Source organism: Equus przewalskii, chromosome 23 (genome assembly GCF_037783145.1).
Source record: "Equus przewalskii isolate Varuska chromosome 23, EquPr2, whole genome shotgun sequence".
Taxonomy (NCBI): Eukaryota; Metazoa; Chordata; class Mammalia; order Perissodactyla; family Equidae; genus Equus; species Equus przewalskii.
The window spans coordinates 26,533,038-26,551,086 of NC_091853.1; the positions used below are offsets into that span (position 1 = coordinate 26,533,038).

The window sequence follows — 18,049 nt, forward strand, 5'->3', positions numbered from 1 at the left end:
TTAAAGAACCTTCCTCCCGAGGCATTTTTTTCCTGAGCTCTAAGCTCCAGCTGAATAGTATGTTTAATTTTCTGGAATTTAATAGTAATACAAGAGTATTGATATCGAGGCCAAAAAAACCACAACGGGCATTTGGAACAAGTGTGACAAGAGAGACAAGATCTCTGCATTCTAGCGGGGAGAAAAGAGAAGAGAGTATGGGAAGAGTGACTACAGGTCAAGGGGGATTTGAGATGGAGAGTGTGTGTCTGTCTACCTGAGACAGGGTGGGCGAAGAAGTTCTGGGGTGGCGGGTGGAGGGTGACATCTCAGCTGAGTTTGAAGAATAAGAAGGAGACCAGTATGCAAGAGGCAGGAGGACCATTTTCCAAGGCTTTGGGAATAGCAAGTGCAGAAGCCCCAAGTGGCAGAGTTGGCCTGTCTGATGAGCAGAAAGGTCTTCCCCGCCTCCACTCATTTGCTAAATGCTGTCAGAGTCTCAGGCTCCTTTCCTCCAGAGCGCTTCTCTTGGGTTATAATGTATTCATTAGTATTATGTTTTTTCACTGTCTCTCAATAAATTTTAGCAAATATTTCTCGACTATCTAGTGTGTGCTTGGCACTGGGGATCTAACAGTCAGCAAATACAGTCTCTGCTTATATTCGGGTGTGTGTGCAAACAGACAAAGAAAGATCATGAAAACAGGAATGGTTTGTTATTGCTGAGCAGGGTACCCTCAGGACCAGCACAGGACCTGGCACAGGGAAGGCAAATCTTTGTGGAATGAACGTTGCTAAGGAAAGAATGCAGCATACAAACGGTATATGCTACAGGATCCTGAAAATAACTTGGGCAAAGGAACACACGTGTATATGAAGACAGAGGAAATATACCAAAGTATTTAAAATGTTTGTCCTTTGTGCATGTTTTATATAACTTGACTTTTTTACCACATATATTTTTAAAGTACTTATTTCCAGTCAATGAAACATGAAACAAACGTAGCAGATGGGCCTTAAGCCATAGTTTTTGAGCTGTAGAGGAAAGCCAGATTCACATTATTTATCGTTCATTTCTTAGGATAACCGTTTCTCACTAAGTTTGGCTACCAATGTGTTTTAGGTGACTTCGGATGTCCCCTCAAATATGATCCGACCCAATGAAAAGAAGGAAACAATGCCAAAAAGCCATTCGGTAACGGAACTGGATACTGTCTGTGCTACATGGGAACAGGAAGATAATTACATGACAAAAAAAAAAAAAAAGAATAAGAAGCAATAGGCTGCCAACCGATACGAATATGATCTTGGGCAAGAAGGAGCCTGAGAACGTCAGGTACAAAAGCGTGGCGCGCCCCTCCCAAACCCTCGGAACCGCAGGCACCCAGAGCCTGCTCTCACCCCAGCACTACAGGCCCACCACGCGCTTCCCAGCCCCCTGACGAAGCGAGCAGCGGGCCTCCTCGCTCCACACGCACCGCTGGGCTGCCCACTTCCGTGGAACACACACCCGACAACACCGCCCGCGGCTTCCCCAGCCCAGCCACGCGGGGCACAAATACCCCTCTCAACACGGCACCATCCGGCCCAGGGAAGCAGGGCAAACCCTCCCCACCGGCACAGCACGAGTCCCAGCAACTCCCCCACGCACCTGGGCACTCAAGAGCAAGCCCTCACCGCAAGCACCGAGTCCGCGCTCCCGTCCCGACTTGGCTCAGTGCCGGTAACAGCCTGCAAGCTTTCGCTAGGGACACAGCCTGGCCCGGTCAACACCGGCTCACCCACCCCGCCGCACCGCTCGGTGCCGACCACCAAGCCTTCACCTCCTGCGCTTCGTGGTCCTCACCGCCGGGATCCCTGCACAGCGCCACCCGGGGGGAAGGCTGGCCACGCACTACCCACTCCGCACGACCCGGGTCGACTCAGCCCCGCGCCACCTGCCCGACCCACCGAGCGAAGTTCCCCCGCCCTCGGCTCCGGTCGGCCTGCCCCCGACCCGCTCCCGTTCGCGCTGGAGCGCACGCCCTCTCCAGGCTCCTACCGGACGGGGATACGGGTAGCGGGAGCACTAGGGCCCCTAAAAGGATCCCAACGGAGCACCAAGAAGAGAAGTGGCTCTTGGGGCGACAGAGAGGTGCCCAGCGCCGCGCGCAAGACGCCGTCATTTTCGGGGAGATCCCCCGGATTCCCGAGAGCCGGGTGAGCGGCACTTTCTCAACTTGGTCACCGGACGCAACAATCCCCAGACTACCAAAGGGTCTTGTGCGGTACGGCCCTTGGGCGTGGCCTGTATCTCGCCGGAGTCGGAAGTGAGCCGCTGTACCGAGGCCGGGCGGGGCCAATGAGGGGGGCGGGGGCTGCAGGGCGGGGCCTCGGAGCGGGGAATGCGCGTTAGGCCTGGAGAGGACGCCGCGGAACCTGGCTGTGACCTAAAGGATCCGAGTTGGCGGGCGGCTCCGGCTCCTCTCACGTGAGCCTGACCGCTCTCTGGCCGCACCCTCTGCAGACCTGCCCGGGAGCCCCGAGGAGGCTTGCGGGAAACCGCTGGGTCACCACCGCATTCGTACACGGTTAACACCCCACGCAGGAAGGGCGGAAAGGAAACAAGAGCTGGCGGATCATTAGTGTTCCTTTTCCGGATCGCTGGGTCGAAGAATAAAGCGCCTCGACCTGAAAATAGAAACCGGGAGCCCAGGCAGCGGGTCACCGTGGGACCAGCCGCCTCCGGGCTTCAGTTGTCCTGGGGCGCTCCGGGCTTCAGGACTACCTGGGCCCTCAGTATTCAGCATCAGTCAGGCACAATTAGGGACAATACCTGAGAGCCTTGGTTGAGCCTCTGCTACTGCATCCCGTGCAGGCCTGCTAGAGTTCAAAACCATGAAGACTCGGCCTCTGCAGTCGCAACCCCTATCGTGAATTACTCTCCCCCACTGCCTTGAGAGCACGCCTGGGAAGGTCAATTATTAAGGGACACGGGGCCCTTAGACGCTGGGCCTCAGTTCTGTGGGGCCCTTGCCTTTGAGCAACTCAGTGTTTTTTGAAGAGGAAATATACGTGCATGAAAAAGGTAAGGACAAGGGTGTATGATGTCCAAATTCCTGGCAGCAATGAATGCTATTATTACTGAGATGGGTAGGACTTGATAACAGGGAGAAGTTTCTGGGAAACAATCTCTCAGTGCTGGAAAATTAAGAATGAGCAAGATTTATTTGTAGAGTTGTGAGTAAGCCTGTATGACCACAAAAGTAGGGGGAAAAAAAAAAGGTAGCATAACTGGTATTAAAACAGCAGACAAGAGAAGCTGACATTTTCTTCCTGTTAGTTGACAGAATGAAAACGTCAACCAATGTGAGTAAACATATTGGGAGCCCAGCACCCTCAAACTTTTAATTTTTAACACAACTTTTCCATATGTTAATACTTTTAAAAGGGACATGACTTTTAAACCACCGATTCCGTTTAGAGTTTATCCCAAAGAAATGATCACAGCTATGAGCAAAGACGTATAATTTAGGAAAAAATGTAAACTCTTAAGTGTCTAGCAAACATAGAAGGAATTTTTGATAGGTGGCTTTATGGGATCAAATTGTCTGCAGCCAGCAGTGTAAAAATATATCAGTGTGAGAAACTATGATATATTCGTAAGAGGGAAAGGCAGACTCCAAATCAGAGTGCCTTTTGACATTCCTTTTATTAAAAGTAGTACATTGATACAAAAAGATTAATTGTGAATATACCAAAATTAACCATAGTTGATAGGATCATGGGTATTTCATTTTCTTTGTGCTCTTCAGTTTTCTATTTTGACACTATGTTACGTTTGGAATCAGCTAAATAAAAAAAATTTAAAAATCTAACCTATTTATCAACTATTTTGTTGATGTTTAGTTCATAGAATGGTGGGGATAGAGCCTGTATGGCACAGGGTTAAGGTATGAGAAGATGGTGAGGAAATGCAAGCTCTCCGTATAAACCTCAAAAGCCTCTTCTGGAATTATAAAATGTTATGTATATTTAAACAGTTCTATATCTGAGATGTACTAAAGACTTTCTGGGTTCAAAAAACCATGGAATTTCCTCTTCTTCCCAGACCAACGCAGTGTTTGAATTCTTGGTAGAGCACATAGACACAAACTGTGGATGTGAGATATAAAGTAGACACCTTAGTATCTTGGATTATAAAAGCCAGACACTGCATGATGACACTTAATTGAAAGAGGCATAATTAAGGAGACTCAGTGAGAGGGGATTCTCATTCCTGTTGATTCTTACAGTTGTAAAAGAGTGATATAACAAAAGTTCTGAGGCTCCATGTTGGCACTTATTTGTGAGAACAGAGAATCTAATTATGTTCTCTGCTACCATCGATACACAATGCTGTGTTAATTATATCCCAATAAAGAGAAAAAAATTTTATCATCTATTTCTAGACTTGAAGCTTTTTTTTCTCATGAGAAAATTTTAAAAAATAGGGGAAAAATATGGCTAGTGTTTGATTTCCTAGTTACAGGTGCTAAATTAGATTTGAGGATTAGAGTTTTACTGGAACTTTCTTTTTTTTTTTTCAAAGATCGACACCTGAGCTAACAAGTGTTGCCAATCTTCTCTTTTTTTTTTTTTTCTGCTTTATCTCCCCAAACCCCCCCATACATAGCTGTATATCTTAATTGCAGGTCCTTCTAGTTGTGGGATGGAACTTTCAGTCTGTGAAATTTTTCTATCTGGGGTTCATCAAGCCGTTCTTAATATAATTGAAGACTTTTGCATCAATCTCTTTAACTTATTTTGATTTGACCCAATGAGGCTCCATTTGAAAGGTCCTGAGCCTTGTTCCTTATGTTTCTAGACAAGCTCCATGAGGCAGAGATAGAGTGTTCTTGCTGTATCTCGAATGTGGAGACTGTGCTATGCCTGTAGTAGGTGCATATTAAATACCTGTTGTTAAAACCACAGGCCCAAAATGACATCACTCATGCCAAAAGCCCATGATACCAAACCTAGATTTAATGCCTGATCTCATTGCAATTTCACCCTCTCCCAGAAATGTCATCTTAAACTACCAGTCTGGAATTTTCTGGTCAAGTACCAGTTAAGTAATCTGGTGGGAATGGATATTGATGCCGTCAGAGGTGGGGATAGCAGCATGAATGGGCCTGTGAAGGTTCTCAGAAAAGGCTTTCTGCCATCATGGTGAATGACACATTAGGTATTTGCGAAAACCTGAAAGAGAAAGGCTAAACAGAGGATAGTTAAGCCCCTTTTTTGATGTTGGCCCTGGGAGCTGTGCCATCTCTGTTTGCACCTGGCAAGCACCTGCCAGCCTACTGACCTTCGTATTTAGCTGTTAAAGAGCATTAGTGTGGTATGCCACACCCCGAGCAAGGATTCTGAAACCAATCAAGTGCAGAAAGGAGGGCATTTCTCAGAAGGAACACATTTTATTTTCTTGTAGCTTTTGAAGGCTTTAAAAAGTAAATATACTACAAACCATTTTCCATAAGTAGATTTACAAAGATAAAATCTTTTATTTCTTTCTCGTTATGATGGTGAAGACACAAAGTTTCATTTAAATGTCAGACTTAAACTAACTTACATCTCCCCCTTAAGTGTACAAAAAGGAAAACAAAACAAAACAAAGTTAGAAGGTTGGCACTAGGAATAGCTTTGGAGACCAATTAGTCCAGCCCTTGCTTTTCGGATGAAAAATGTTAAGGCTGGAAGTTAAGAGAATTGCTAAGACTGAAAGTTAAGTTAGGCAAGATGGTATTTTACAGATAGTGAGCATAAACAGTATTTCCCATGGATAACTGGTGTAATAGAAAAAAAAACCTCATGGACTTATTATAATTAAAAAGTCACAGGCATCAGATATTTGTTAATCATATTGATCAGTGACCTACTCAATTCTGGAAAAAAAGACCCCCAATTTTTTCTTGTGATGGTGAAATTTAATTCTAAGAAGGGCCAATTCCCAGGCATTTAGGGATTAAATAATCACAATTTGGGGAGCACAGTTTCAGGTAGAAACCCAAATAAGTGTTCCAAATACTGGAGACAGGCTAAGGGTTTTTATGGAAAAAGAAAGACAGATGTGGTAAGCTGTATTAAAGAAGAGTTCATTGATCCTATATGGATAAGGCCTGGTTTGTACTTCATCGATAGGCTTGAGATTCAGTCATCAGGCAAAAGGCTAGATTTGTACTTCACTGATTGGTTAGCTCTTTGGTCATCAGCAAAGTTCAACTTCATCAGTCCTCATAAACAAGATATTCTTGTCTTTACTGACTTCTTGGAATGTTGACAGTTTGGTCCAGTTCGGAAGATAAAGAAAACAGATATGCAAAGCAACTCATTTGAAATGGCTGCTCTGGCTCTATTTTCCTATGGCTTCCCTGATCTCATCTTTCACAGTTACTTCTTTAGAACTCCAAGGAATAATAAGACATTTGCTAAAGTTTCAACTAAGCAAAGCCATTGAGCATCTTTTCATATATTTGTGGGCTTCTTGTCATTCTTTTTTTGGTGACCTGAGTCTATGTCCTTAGCTCATTTTGGGGGCGGTGGGAAGAAGGTTGGTCTTTAAATGTTTAACTCTCTAAATAAGCCAATTCTCCTCTGTTATGTAAGTTGAATTTTCTTCTCCCACTTTGTCAGTTGACTTTGCTTATGCTGTTCTTTTCCTATCTTGCATGATTTTAAATTGAAAGTCAAGTTGATATCCAGCTCACTCTTTATCAAGGTAAAGATGGCAGAATACACTCTAAAAGCAACTATTAAAATCCAGGATTACACAGAAGTTAGCAGTAGTCATAGACAAAGCTGTTGTTAAATATCCAGAAAGATTCTGGTATTTTCCAGCCATCATTAGCGTGGCTCATAATACTATACCCAATAAATTTTTGATCTATAAAGATGTGGACCCATTAAAGACTGTAGGGCCCTTTATTTACAAAGTGTCAATGTATGTTTATTAATTTTATAAATTCTTAAAAGTCATGCTTTCTTAGTTAAGTTGGTGTATTCTGAATCCATACAAAAGTAAGCTAGTTACTTTTATTATAAAATTATTCTTTCATTTAAATTTTAGTATTTTTTTCATACAGAGCATAGTACAAAGTGCTTTTGAAATAGAGCTTAGGAAATATCCAAAGCTTAATTTTTTTCCAGATATTTCTCTTGACCACTCTCCCCTATAATCATTAATGCCTTTTTAATAAACAGAAATTACTTTTCTCCTATAGAAACTGAAAACTGGTATAGCATATATTTTACTCAAAATGTCTAAAAGGAGTGGGTTCTGCCCTCTAAAAGAAAAGGAAGCTATTTAAGAAAGAAAGACATGTCTGTGTATAAAGATACATATATGAAGAAGGATTAGCAGAAAGTGAATTAAAATATTAACAGTGGTTACCATTAGGTAGTCTAATTATATCCGACTTATTTGTTTTTCATATCTTCCTCTTGCATTTTCCAAATTCTCCTTAATGAGCACATCCCATATTATAAATATTTTAAAATAAGGGGAAAAAAATCCCAAGCTTGTAAACAGAAATCCTAGGCAACACCTTCTTCCTTGAAGTAGTGGAGACTATTTATGTATCCTAAGTGCAGTCTTTTCCCCTGACTAGATAGTGTACACTTTCAGCACAAGGAAAGAGGGCGAAGGAGTGACAATAATCCAAACTAGGAGGAGGGAGCTTCACCAGATGCTGGGAGCACTTCAGCATCTTCATGTGCACCTATTTGCATCTGTGTGAAGTCACTTCAAAGATTTTATGAATCTCAGATCTTTTTTGTTGAAATGAATCAGCTTCTTTCCAACCAACATTTTAATTTGAGGTGTTCTCCAGCTTTGTAGTACACTGTCAAGGAAGGACACTGAAATAAGAGGATATTTTAATTTAGACAGCACGATTGACAACTAAAATACCCAGAATTTGTATGCTGATAATCATGCTAGCATTACACATAAATTACAAGTTCAAAAGAAGTGTTTATTGCTCTCTATTCTGGTTGCTTTGTTGGGCCGGAGAAAGTATGGCATAAATTGGAACGTTGATGAGAAAGATTAATGAGTAACTTGACCTTTCCTCATTGCTTCTTTTGCCAAGGGAAAAGTGTTTTCTGAGTTGAGGAAGTAAGTGAAAGAGCCTCCTTCCAGAAAACCTACAAGTCCCTCGTAACACACAAAATATTTCCTTGAGTCTCTTTTCTGAACTGTGGTTGCGACAGGGAAGGGAAACAGGAGCTGGTGGTTTGGAGGAGGGTCAGCTTCAGAGAGCATGTCCTCCTCTCCTAAGCACCGTCAGGACGGAAAGAAGGATTGTACAGTCCAAGATATCCCAGTACTTCCTCGGCCATGCTGAAGCCTCCCTTCTTCCTTAAGGCCAGGGACTCTGTCCTTCCACCAATGGACAGACCCTGATGAGGCCATCAGCTCACCTGGCACCCCCAGTAGTTACTGCTACGTGATCCTCATCATTGTACTCTGTACCTCACAGGACTTCCCAACATCATCTGTTACCTGCATCATATTTGAACCTTGCCATGTCCTTCAGCACACGACTGTCTTTCTGGGGTCTGCCTCTTTACTTGTATCACCCTCTCTGCCCCTGTACTTGGCCTGGGCACACAGGTCTTAAGCTTGGTACAGATTCTAAGTCATTCCTTGTCTACCAAGGTCAAAATTCCAATCTTAGAAGAGAAATTTGAGACAAATTCATTAAGAACTTTCTCCTTTTGTTAAAAGGTGGTCAACAGAATATGTACAAGATTTGAGATGCATCTCAATGTTTCCAAAAAGTTGAGGATACATAAAATTTTGATAAATTCATTATCAAAGGGGCTGGCCCTGTGGCCAAGTGGTTAAGTTTATGTGCTCTGCTTCCGTGGCCCAGGGTTTCACTGGTTTGGATCCTGGGCACCGACATGGCACCACTTGTCAGGCCATGCTGAGGCGGCGTCCCACATAGCGCAACCAGAGGCACTCACAACCAGGATACACAACTATGTGGGGTGTGCACTGGGGAGAAGAAGAAGAAGGAAAAAAAAAGATTGGCAACAGATGTTAGTTAGCTTAGGTGCCAGTCTTAAGAAAAAAGAATTTATTATCAAATATTTACTGTATACTTCTTATTTGATGAAGTCTGTACTCAGAAATTTGGCAAAATTATGAAGGGGGAGCCAGCCCTGATGGCCTAGTGGTTAAAGTTACATGCTATCACCTCTTTAGTGGCCCAGGTTCAGTTCCAGGTCGCAGTACCACACCACTCATCTGTCAGTAGGTGTACTATGGCCATGGCTCATGTAGAAGAACTAGAAGGACTTACAACTAGAAGTTGTAAGAAGAACTAGAATATACAACTATGTACTGGGGATTTGGAGAGGGAGAAAAGGGGGGAAGCTTGGCAATAGATGTTAACTCAGGGTGAATCTTTCCCAGCAAAAAAAAAAAAAACCCACAAATGTTACCTTCTTTCTGATGCCTTTAAAAAAAAAATTTTTAAGGGGTCATTACTCATAAGTTAATTTAGCATGGGAAAGAAAACACAGAAGCACAATGTTTAGTACATTATAAGTGACTAATCAGTGTTTGAAGAATGAATGAATGAGCCAGTGAATGAATGCAATGACGTTAATAGGCAAAAAACAACACATGAAATGAATATTATGGGATGCGTTTAGATATAGTTTTTAATGATAGAGGAGATGGTTGTCATTTGTTGAAATATAAACAGGATTTAATATCATCCAGACCCTATAATCTGAAGGTACAACCCTGCAAGTGTAAAGTGATACACAAAGCTTAAGAATACTAAGCACTGGGTGGAGGCTATTACAGGTAATTATAATATTCTTTATATTTTTCTGTATTTTCTGTTTTCAATAATGAGCACATATTACTCTTAAAGGAAAATAGTTTATTTAAAAACTAGTACAGATAGGAAGTGCTTTGAGTTCCAAAGAGACACCCATTTGAACAGGAGTTATTTGGGAGAGCTTCTTGGGTGAGTGAATTCTGAGCTGGGTTAATGCAACTAGGATTGGAAGAAATGTGGCAAAGTATTTTAGGCAGGTAACCTGGCAGGAATGAGGTGAAATCCAGTGATATTTAAACACTCTTATGGAATATTTTTAGATGAACTTTTGTAAAGACAAGCATTGCTCTCACAGCCTGCTGTCGTTTTGTCTGTTTATATTTGGTGGCGGCACGGCTGGCTGTGAATCAGTTTTGCACAGCTCTTCCATCATGGTACCCCACTAGTAAAGAGAAACAAATGCCAACATCATACTCAATGGACAAAAACTGAAACCCGTCCCTCTGAGAACAGGAACAAGACAAGGGTGCCCACTTTCACCACTCTTATTCAACATAGTACTGGAGGTGTTGGCCAGAGCAATTCGGCAGGAAAAAGAAATAAAAGGAATCCAAATAGGCAACGAAGAAATAAAACTCTTGCTGTTTGCAGATGACATGATCTTATATATAGAAAACCCCAAAGAAACCATAGGAAAACTATTAGAAACAATTAACAGCTACAGCAAAGTTGCAGGGTATAAAATCAACATACATAAATCAGTAGCATTTCTATACGCTAGCAATGAACTAACAGAAAAAGAACTCAAGTACTCAATCCCATTCACAATTGCAACAAAAAGAATAAAATACCTTGGGATAAATTAACCAAGGAAGTGAGAGATCTGTACAACGAAAACTACAAGACTTTCTTGAAAGAAATTGATGACAACATAAAGAGATGGAAAGACATTCCACGCACATGGACTGGAAGAATAAACATAGTTAAAATATCCATACTACCTAAAGCAATCTACAGCTTCAATGCTATCCCAATCAGAATCCCAAAGACATTCTTTACAGAAATTGAACAACAAATCGTAAAATTCATATGGGGCAACAAAAGACCCCGAATTGCTAAAGCAATCCTGAGAAAGAAGAACAAAGCCAGAGGCATCACAATCCCTGACTTCAAAGCATACTACAAAGCTTCAGTAATCAAAACAGCATGGTACTGGTACAAAAAGGCACACAGATCAATGGAACAGAATTGAAAGTCCAGAACTAAAACCACACATTTATGGACAGCTGATCTTCTACAAAGGAGCTGAGGGCCTACAATGGAGAAAAAAAGTCTCTTCAACAAATGGTGCTGGGAAAACTGGACAGCCACATGTAAAAGAATGAAAATTGACCATTCTTTTTCACCATTCACAAAAATAAACTCAAAATGGATCAAAGTCCTGAAGATTAGGCCTGAAACAATAAGTCTTCTAGAAGAGAATATAGGCAATACACTCTTTGACATCAGTTTCAAAAGAATCTTTTTGGACACCATAACGCCTCAGATGAGGGAAACAATAGAAAAAATAAACAAATGGGACTTCATCAGACTAAAGAGCTTCTTCAAGGCAAGGAAAAACAGGATTGAAACAAAAAAACACCCACTAATTGGGAAAAAATATTTACAAGTTATTTACCCAACAAAGGGTTAATCTCCATAATATGTAAAGAACTCACACAGCTCAACAACAAAAAATCAAACAACCTGATCAAAAACTGGGCAGGGGACATGAACAGACATTTCTCCAAAGAAGATATACAGATGGCCAATAGACACATGAAAAGATGCTCATCATCACTAATCATCAGGGAAATGCAAATCAAAACTACACTAAGGTATCACCTTACACCTGTTAGAATGGCAAAAATATCCAAAACCAAGAGTGACAAATGTTGGAGAGGCTGTGGAGAAAAAGGAACCCTCATACGCTGTTGGTGAGAATGCAAACTGCTGCAGCCACTATGGAAAACAGTATGGAGATTTCTCAAAAAGTTAAAAATAGAAATACCTTATGACCCAGCCATTGCACTACTGGGTATCTATCCTAAGAACCTGAAATCAGCAATTCCCAAAGTCCCATGCTCCCCTATGTTCATCGCAGCATTATTCACAATAGCCAAGACATGGAACCAACCTAAGTGCCCAGCAACTGATGATTGGATAAAGAAGATATGGTATATATACACACACACACACACACACACACACACACACACACACACAGTGGAATACTACTCAGCCATAAAAAAGGACAAAGTCGTCCCATTCACCACAACATGGATGGACCTTGAGGGTATTATGTTGAGTGAAATAAGGCAGACAGAGAAAGACGAACTCCGTATGACTCCACTCATAGGTGGTACTTAACACATAGACAAAGAGAACTGATTGGTGGTTACCAGGGGAAAGGGGGGGTGGAGGGAGGGCACAAAGGCTGAAGTGGTGTACCTACAACATGACTAACAATAATGTACAACTGAAATTTCACAAGGTTGTTAACTATCATACTCTTAATTTAAAAAGAAGAAACAAATGTATCACCCCAAGAGCATTGGAGGCAGAATTTAAAGCATCCCTGGAAGCACAGTCTTCTCTGATTTTCTCTTGAAATCTCCTACATTTTTTGCCTTCTGTTCCCTTATATGTATTTGCGTTAATATAAAAATAATGCAGTTTTCCCTTCAACCTATTGGAATAACGTTAGGCAAAATATTCTTCTAGGAAGCCATGCCATTTGCACTCATGACTTCTATATCCCCTTAGTAAACTAGCCACACATCCCCAGGCATATGCAAATGCCCAGTTGAGAAGGATGAGGCTAGATGATCATTAAACCTTCAAAAAGTAAATTAGCAATTCTGAGTTATTAAAAAGCAATACACACTTCATTTGCTTCCATAAATGTCATGTAAAACAAGCTGTTTGACAGAAGCAAAGTGCGCAAAAGCCAGATAATCAACATAGGGCTTTGCAAATTCATTTCTTTTTAGGAGAAAGTAGGACATTATAGGTATTTTTGTTTGCTTGGAAAAATCTGAATTGCCTGTATGTTGGTTAACTATACAATGCCTCTCCTGTCCCCTTACCTTTTCCTGTGGCCACTTTCACTGTACTCTGTTGAATTTAGGATTTCTGATGTGTGTAGATATAAAATTGCTGGGGTCATATTAATGTTATCGATATGGGAAAGAGGACAGAAAAAAAGGAAATTTACTAAAAAATGTGGGGTTTTTAATTCTGCTTTCTGCAGGAGCAGCCTAATGTCTTTCCAGGGCTTTTGAGCTCTTGTTTCTGACAGTGCCCTGAGGATCTCCTGAACAGGAAGCTTTAGGACTCCCTCATGTAGCCAGAGTAAGGAAGGACAGGTGAATTGCTCTGTAGGATAAAGGAAAATGGAGCTTTGAATTTACATGAAATCCAAGAGTGGAAATGAGGTACCCTGAGAACGCATTAAAGATCTGAACAAAAGGGGCAAGTGTCTAATGTGAGAGAGGCCTGGGAAAAGGGTGGCCCGCCAGGCTTAAAGAGGGACCACCCGTGAGAAGATCCTCATGTTATGACAGGGTTCAGGGGTCAGTAGACTTTTTCTCTGAAGGGCCAGATAGTAAGTACTTTGGTTTTGTGCGCCATGCAGTCTCTGAGTCTCGGTGGCGTAGGGGAGGAAGACATTTCCTCTTCCCAAATGTGCGTTCATCTGGCCTGAGAACGAATTAAATTCACATGAGACAGAATAGCAAGAGAAAATTAAACAAAGCTTTATGAGGAACCATGGCCTGGGGCACAGAGTGGTTATATACCCCCAAACAGGATATTTCACATATGATTGAAATGTCCCTCCCACAATAGTCACAAGATTGCCCTGTGGGCACAGCGCTTGATGGACACAGCAGGGAGTGGTCTGCTATCTCAGTGGGCATAGCAGTAGGCAAGTCTATTGTCTGGAGCTGGGTGGTCACAGGTGAGTGCAGCAATCAGTTCCTAGCCTAAGGAAAGATGCTTAATCCTTAAGGGAATGCCAACGTTGGGAGGGGGAGGGAAGTCAGTTACAGGAGGTTACCAGACAAGCACAATAAACAAATGCAGATTTAAGTCCTTGCCTTTGCCATTGATTAAGAGTTTCTAGAGAGAAGGTCATCTCCTTTCTTCTTCCTGGTACAGAGAGGGAGGCAACTTTTACAGATAGAGATTTACCTTACAAATGTAAATGTGTCCTAACAAAGGGCAAGTTCCATTCCTCAGAGCCTCCTTCCCTGTCCCAGTTTATCAAAAGCAATCAGCCTCAAATAATCCTGATGCCAAAGAGACATATCTTGGGGTGGCCATTTCCAGACCCCTACAGTTGCATCTACTCAACTCTGCTGTTGTGTGAAAGCAGCCATAGACAATAGGTAAATGAATGAGTGTGGCTCTGTCCAGTAAATCTTTATTTTCAAGAACAGTTCTTTTTAATGCAGTGATTTCTAATATTCAGTTCTATGTTGTGTGCCACTTAGGGTTGAAGTACTATTTCCCTTTTCACCTGAAACCTTTAGCAAACAGCTAAACATTTACTGCACAACAGCTGTGGTTAGGCTGCTGTGAATAGGTGGAATGAAGGGGTAAGGAATTGGAACAAGTCCAAGTGGAGGAGGACAGAGAGGAGAAGCAGTCACAGGAGGCCAGGTGAGGTCGAGAATTCAGAGAAAGTCGGAAAGCAGGGGACGAGGTAAAGCGAAGGTCTCCACAGGATCCCTAGAGATGCCGCACATCTAAGAGAAGCCAGAGGACTTGGAGGCTCACCCCAGTGGCAAATGGTTGGGTTCCACCAGAAAAAGAAAAGCTTGCTACTTCTCAAGGGTTCACAGCGTAAGTGCACAAAAACCTAGGAATGCTTTGAAAAGACCATGCCTGTGCACAGCACTGACAGAGTCATCACCCCAAATCACTGGAAACAACATAATCCAAGAAAAAATGACAACAGTAAAGGCGTTTCCAGCTCCTGAAGTACTTCCTAACTTCTTAGGTATCAGTGATCCAGCTAGTGCAATATCATAGTCACATCCTGTTTCCATTTTCTCTATTCTAGTTGTTGAAAACATTGTGAATCCGGTATGTGTACTAGGTACTTGCTATTGTCCTGATTTGTTTGCAGTCTTTGAGAATGAACACAGCTGCCTTGTTGGGGATGTAAATGAATGATCACGTCTGTAGATTTTGCATCTGTATTGCAGGGGTCTGGAATTGGCCACCCCAACATATGTCTCTTTGGCATGATTATTTGTGTCTCCTTACTTTGCAGGCAGGAAAGCAACTGAAAAGTAGAACTTGCTTACTTTTTGTAAGAGACATTTACATTGTAAAGGAACTCCATCTGTACAGATATCTCCCTCTCTGTACCAGGAAGAAGAAAGGAGATGACCTTGTCTCTCTAGAAACTCTTAATCAAGGGGGAAGGCAAGGACTTAAGTCTGCATTTGTTTATTGTGCTTGTCTGGTAACCTCCTGTAACTGACTTCCCTCCCCCTCCCAACATTGGCATTCCCTTAAGGATTAAGCATCTTTCCTTAGGCTAGGAACTGATTGCTGCACTCACCTGTGACCACCCAGCTCCAGACAATAGACTTGCCTACTGCTATGCCCACTGAGATAGCAGACCACTCCCTGCTGTGTCCATCAAGCGCTGTGCCCACAGGGCAATCTTGTGACTATTGTGGGAGGGACATTTCAATCATATGTGAAACACCCTGTTTGGGAGTATATAACCACTCTGTGTACCCCACTTCCTAGGTGCCCTTTCTTCCTTCGGGAAGAGAGGCCCCAGGCCATGGTTCCTCATAAAGCTTTGTTTAATTTTCTCTTGCTATTCTGTCTCATGTGAATTTAGTTCGTTCTCTGGCCAGACGAACCCACATTGGATAGAGGAAAAGTCTTCCTCTCCTACAGTATTATCACTAATTGGTAGAGGAGAACAAATAGGAAAATAATTATGTAAGTTTCAATTTTGAAAGAAATTATTAGCTTTCATTTGCCTCAAGTTTCTGAAATCTTTGCAAGATATCTAAAAGCAAAGACATAAGCAAATCGAACCTTTGAAGACTTAGATTGGCTTAGAAAATAATACTAAATACTAAGTAATACATCTTACACATTGTGCCAGAAAGTCTAAAATGCTTATAGACAAGAGTCCATGCCTTAAAACAACACATTTCATTATTTCCAAAGTAATTTTGATTAGTAAATATTGTTTACCACAAGATTGTGACATTTCAGCCTCACAATATAAATAGCTTTCACTGCAGTCTTACACAAGACTTCCTTTTCCCCTTAGTGAAGATATAAGTTCTTTTTTCTGTGCAATTAAAACCTACAGTCAGAGAAGCACTAGTTGTCATGAAGGCTTATGAGAACTGACATTAAAAGGAAATATTTAGTTACTTTTAAATGTCAGTAATAACAATCATGTGTAAATCACAATAGTTCATATTTTTTGACATTCATCTTAAGCAAGGCACTGTGTACTGAAGTAGGAACTATTATCCCTATTTTACAGGCAAGGAAAAGGACGTTTAGAGAGGATCAGAATCTTGCCCAGGGTCTCAGAACTAGTGAGTGTGAGTGCAGGTCTTACTGATTGCAAAGCCCATGGTCTTACCTGGTCTGCTCCTCTGCTTCTGTGGGTGTTATTTGATACGCACTTCCTTTTACGTAAGTGAGATGATAAATAATAGAATACAACACCTTTAGGTTTCAAGTTTGCATTGGTTTTAGGGATTTAAGAACGGAAACACAAAGAATTAACTCACTCCACCACTTAGCAGTACTTCCTCATTGCTCACTTACTCTTTACCCTCACAGATATTAGAATGACAGCACCCCTGGAGACGAAGAGGACGACTGTGAATCAGGAACCAGTGTTCACAGGATGAGGAAGTGCAAACCTGAGAACCATGCATGCAGCAGAGTAGAGGGTTGTACAGCCAGGAGGCATGGGCTTCCAAGGAGCAGTGGCTAGAGGAGGAATGGCCTGAAAGAGGTCTTGGGTGATCAGTGTGTAGGGGAGGAAGACATTTCCTCTCCCCAAATGTGGGTTCATCTGGCTGGAGAACGAATTAAATTCACATGAGACAGAATAGCAAGAGAAAATTAAACAAAGCTTTATGAGGAACTATGGCCCGGGGCCTTTCTTCCCGAAGGAAGAAAGGGCACCCAAGAAGTGGGGGGCACATAGTGGTTATATACCCCCAAACAGGGTGTTTCACATGTGATTGAAATGTCCCTCCCACATTAGTCACAAGATTGCCCTGTCGGCACTTGATGGACACAGCAGGTAGTGGGTCTGCTATCTCGGTGGGCGTAGCAGGAGGCAAGTCTATTGTCTGGAGCTGGGTGGTCACAGGTGAGCGCAGCAATCAGTTCCTAGCCCAAAGAAGGTTGCTTAATCCTTAAAGAAACGCCAACTTTGGGAAGGGAAGGGAAGTTAGTTACAGGAGGTTACCAGACTAGCACAATAAAATGCAGATTTAAGTCCTTGCCTTTGATATTGATTAAGAGTTTCTAGAGAGAAGGTCATCTCCTTTCTTCTTCCTAGTACAGAGAGGGAGGCAACTTTTACAGATAGAGATTTACCTTACAAATGTAAATGTGTCCTAACAAAGGGCAAGTTCCATTCCTCAGAGCCTCCTTCCCTGTCCCAGTTTATCAAAAGCAATCAGCCTCAAATAATCCAGATGCCAAAGAGACATATCTTGGGGTGGCCAATTCCAGGTCCCCACAAGTGGTACAGGGGTGTGAGAGAATACCACCCTGGAGAGTGTGTGCTGAAGGCTCGGCTCTCCAGTTGGTTGACGGGGGTTAATGTGGACTCAGGGTAATGCAAGGAGGCTTTAGAGAGAGTGGACGTGTTAGTTTTATACCTCCAAGCATCATACCAGTGACGTCTTTAAAGTTTTATCTATGAACAAGAAGGCTGTTTCGTATAGAAATGGGAATGGATGAGAGGGAGAAACAAGAGGCAAGGATAAATGGGCTCTGAATGGAGGAGTCCAACGGTATTATTCCTCAGTGATCAGTGCAGACTTATATTGTTTAACATTTGTCATGAATTATTGATGTAGTAAATACATAGTGAGATATCAAATGTGCAGGTAACAGCATTTTTTTCACTACTGAATTGCCAAGCCAGAGAGGTTAAATTGCGGAAAGAACTTGCAAGTCTGTGTAAATGGACAGGA

At 42.1% G+C, this 18,049-nt stretch overlaps 1 protein-coding gene across 10 annotated transcripts in view; it reads right to left on the reverse strand.

Annotated features, from left to right (window-relative positions):
• The window catches only part of CD46 (CD46 molecule), a 67,784-nt gene that overhangs the window by 43,397 nt on the left and 6,338 nt on the right, over positions 1–18,049 (reverse strand). For 4 of the 10 annotated variants that reach the window (XR_011532105.1, XR_011532104.1, XM_070591180.1 and 1 more), the window contains exon 1: positions 2,021–2,431. The exons of 2 other annotated variants lie outside the window; for them this stretch is intronic. Coding sequence is in view for 2 of the 8 variants with exons in the window: in XM_070591180.1 (XP_070447281.1) it covers positions 2,021–2,144 (124 nt within the window). In the remaining 6 variants the exon portion in view is untranslated. Of the gene's footprint in view, positions 1–1,802; positions 2,432–18,049 lie in introns of those variants that run through there. 4 more of the 10 variants (XM_070591187.1, XM_070591184.1, XM_070591182.1 and 1 more) reach the window with 4 other exon arrangements.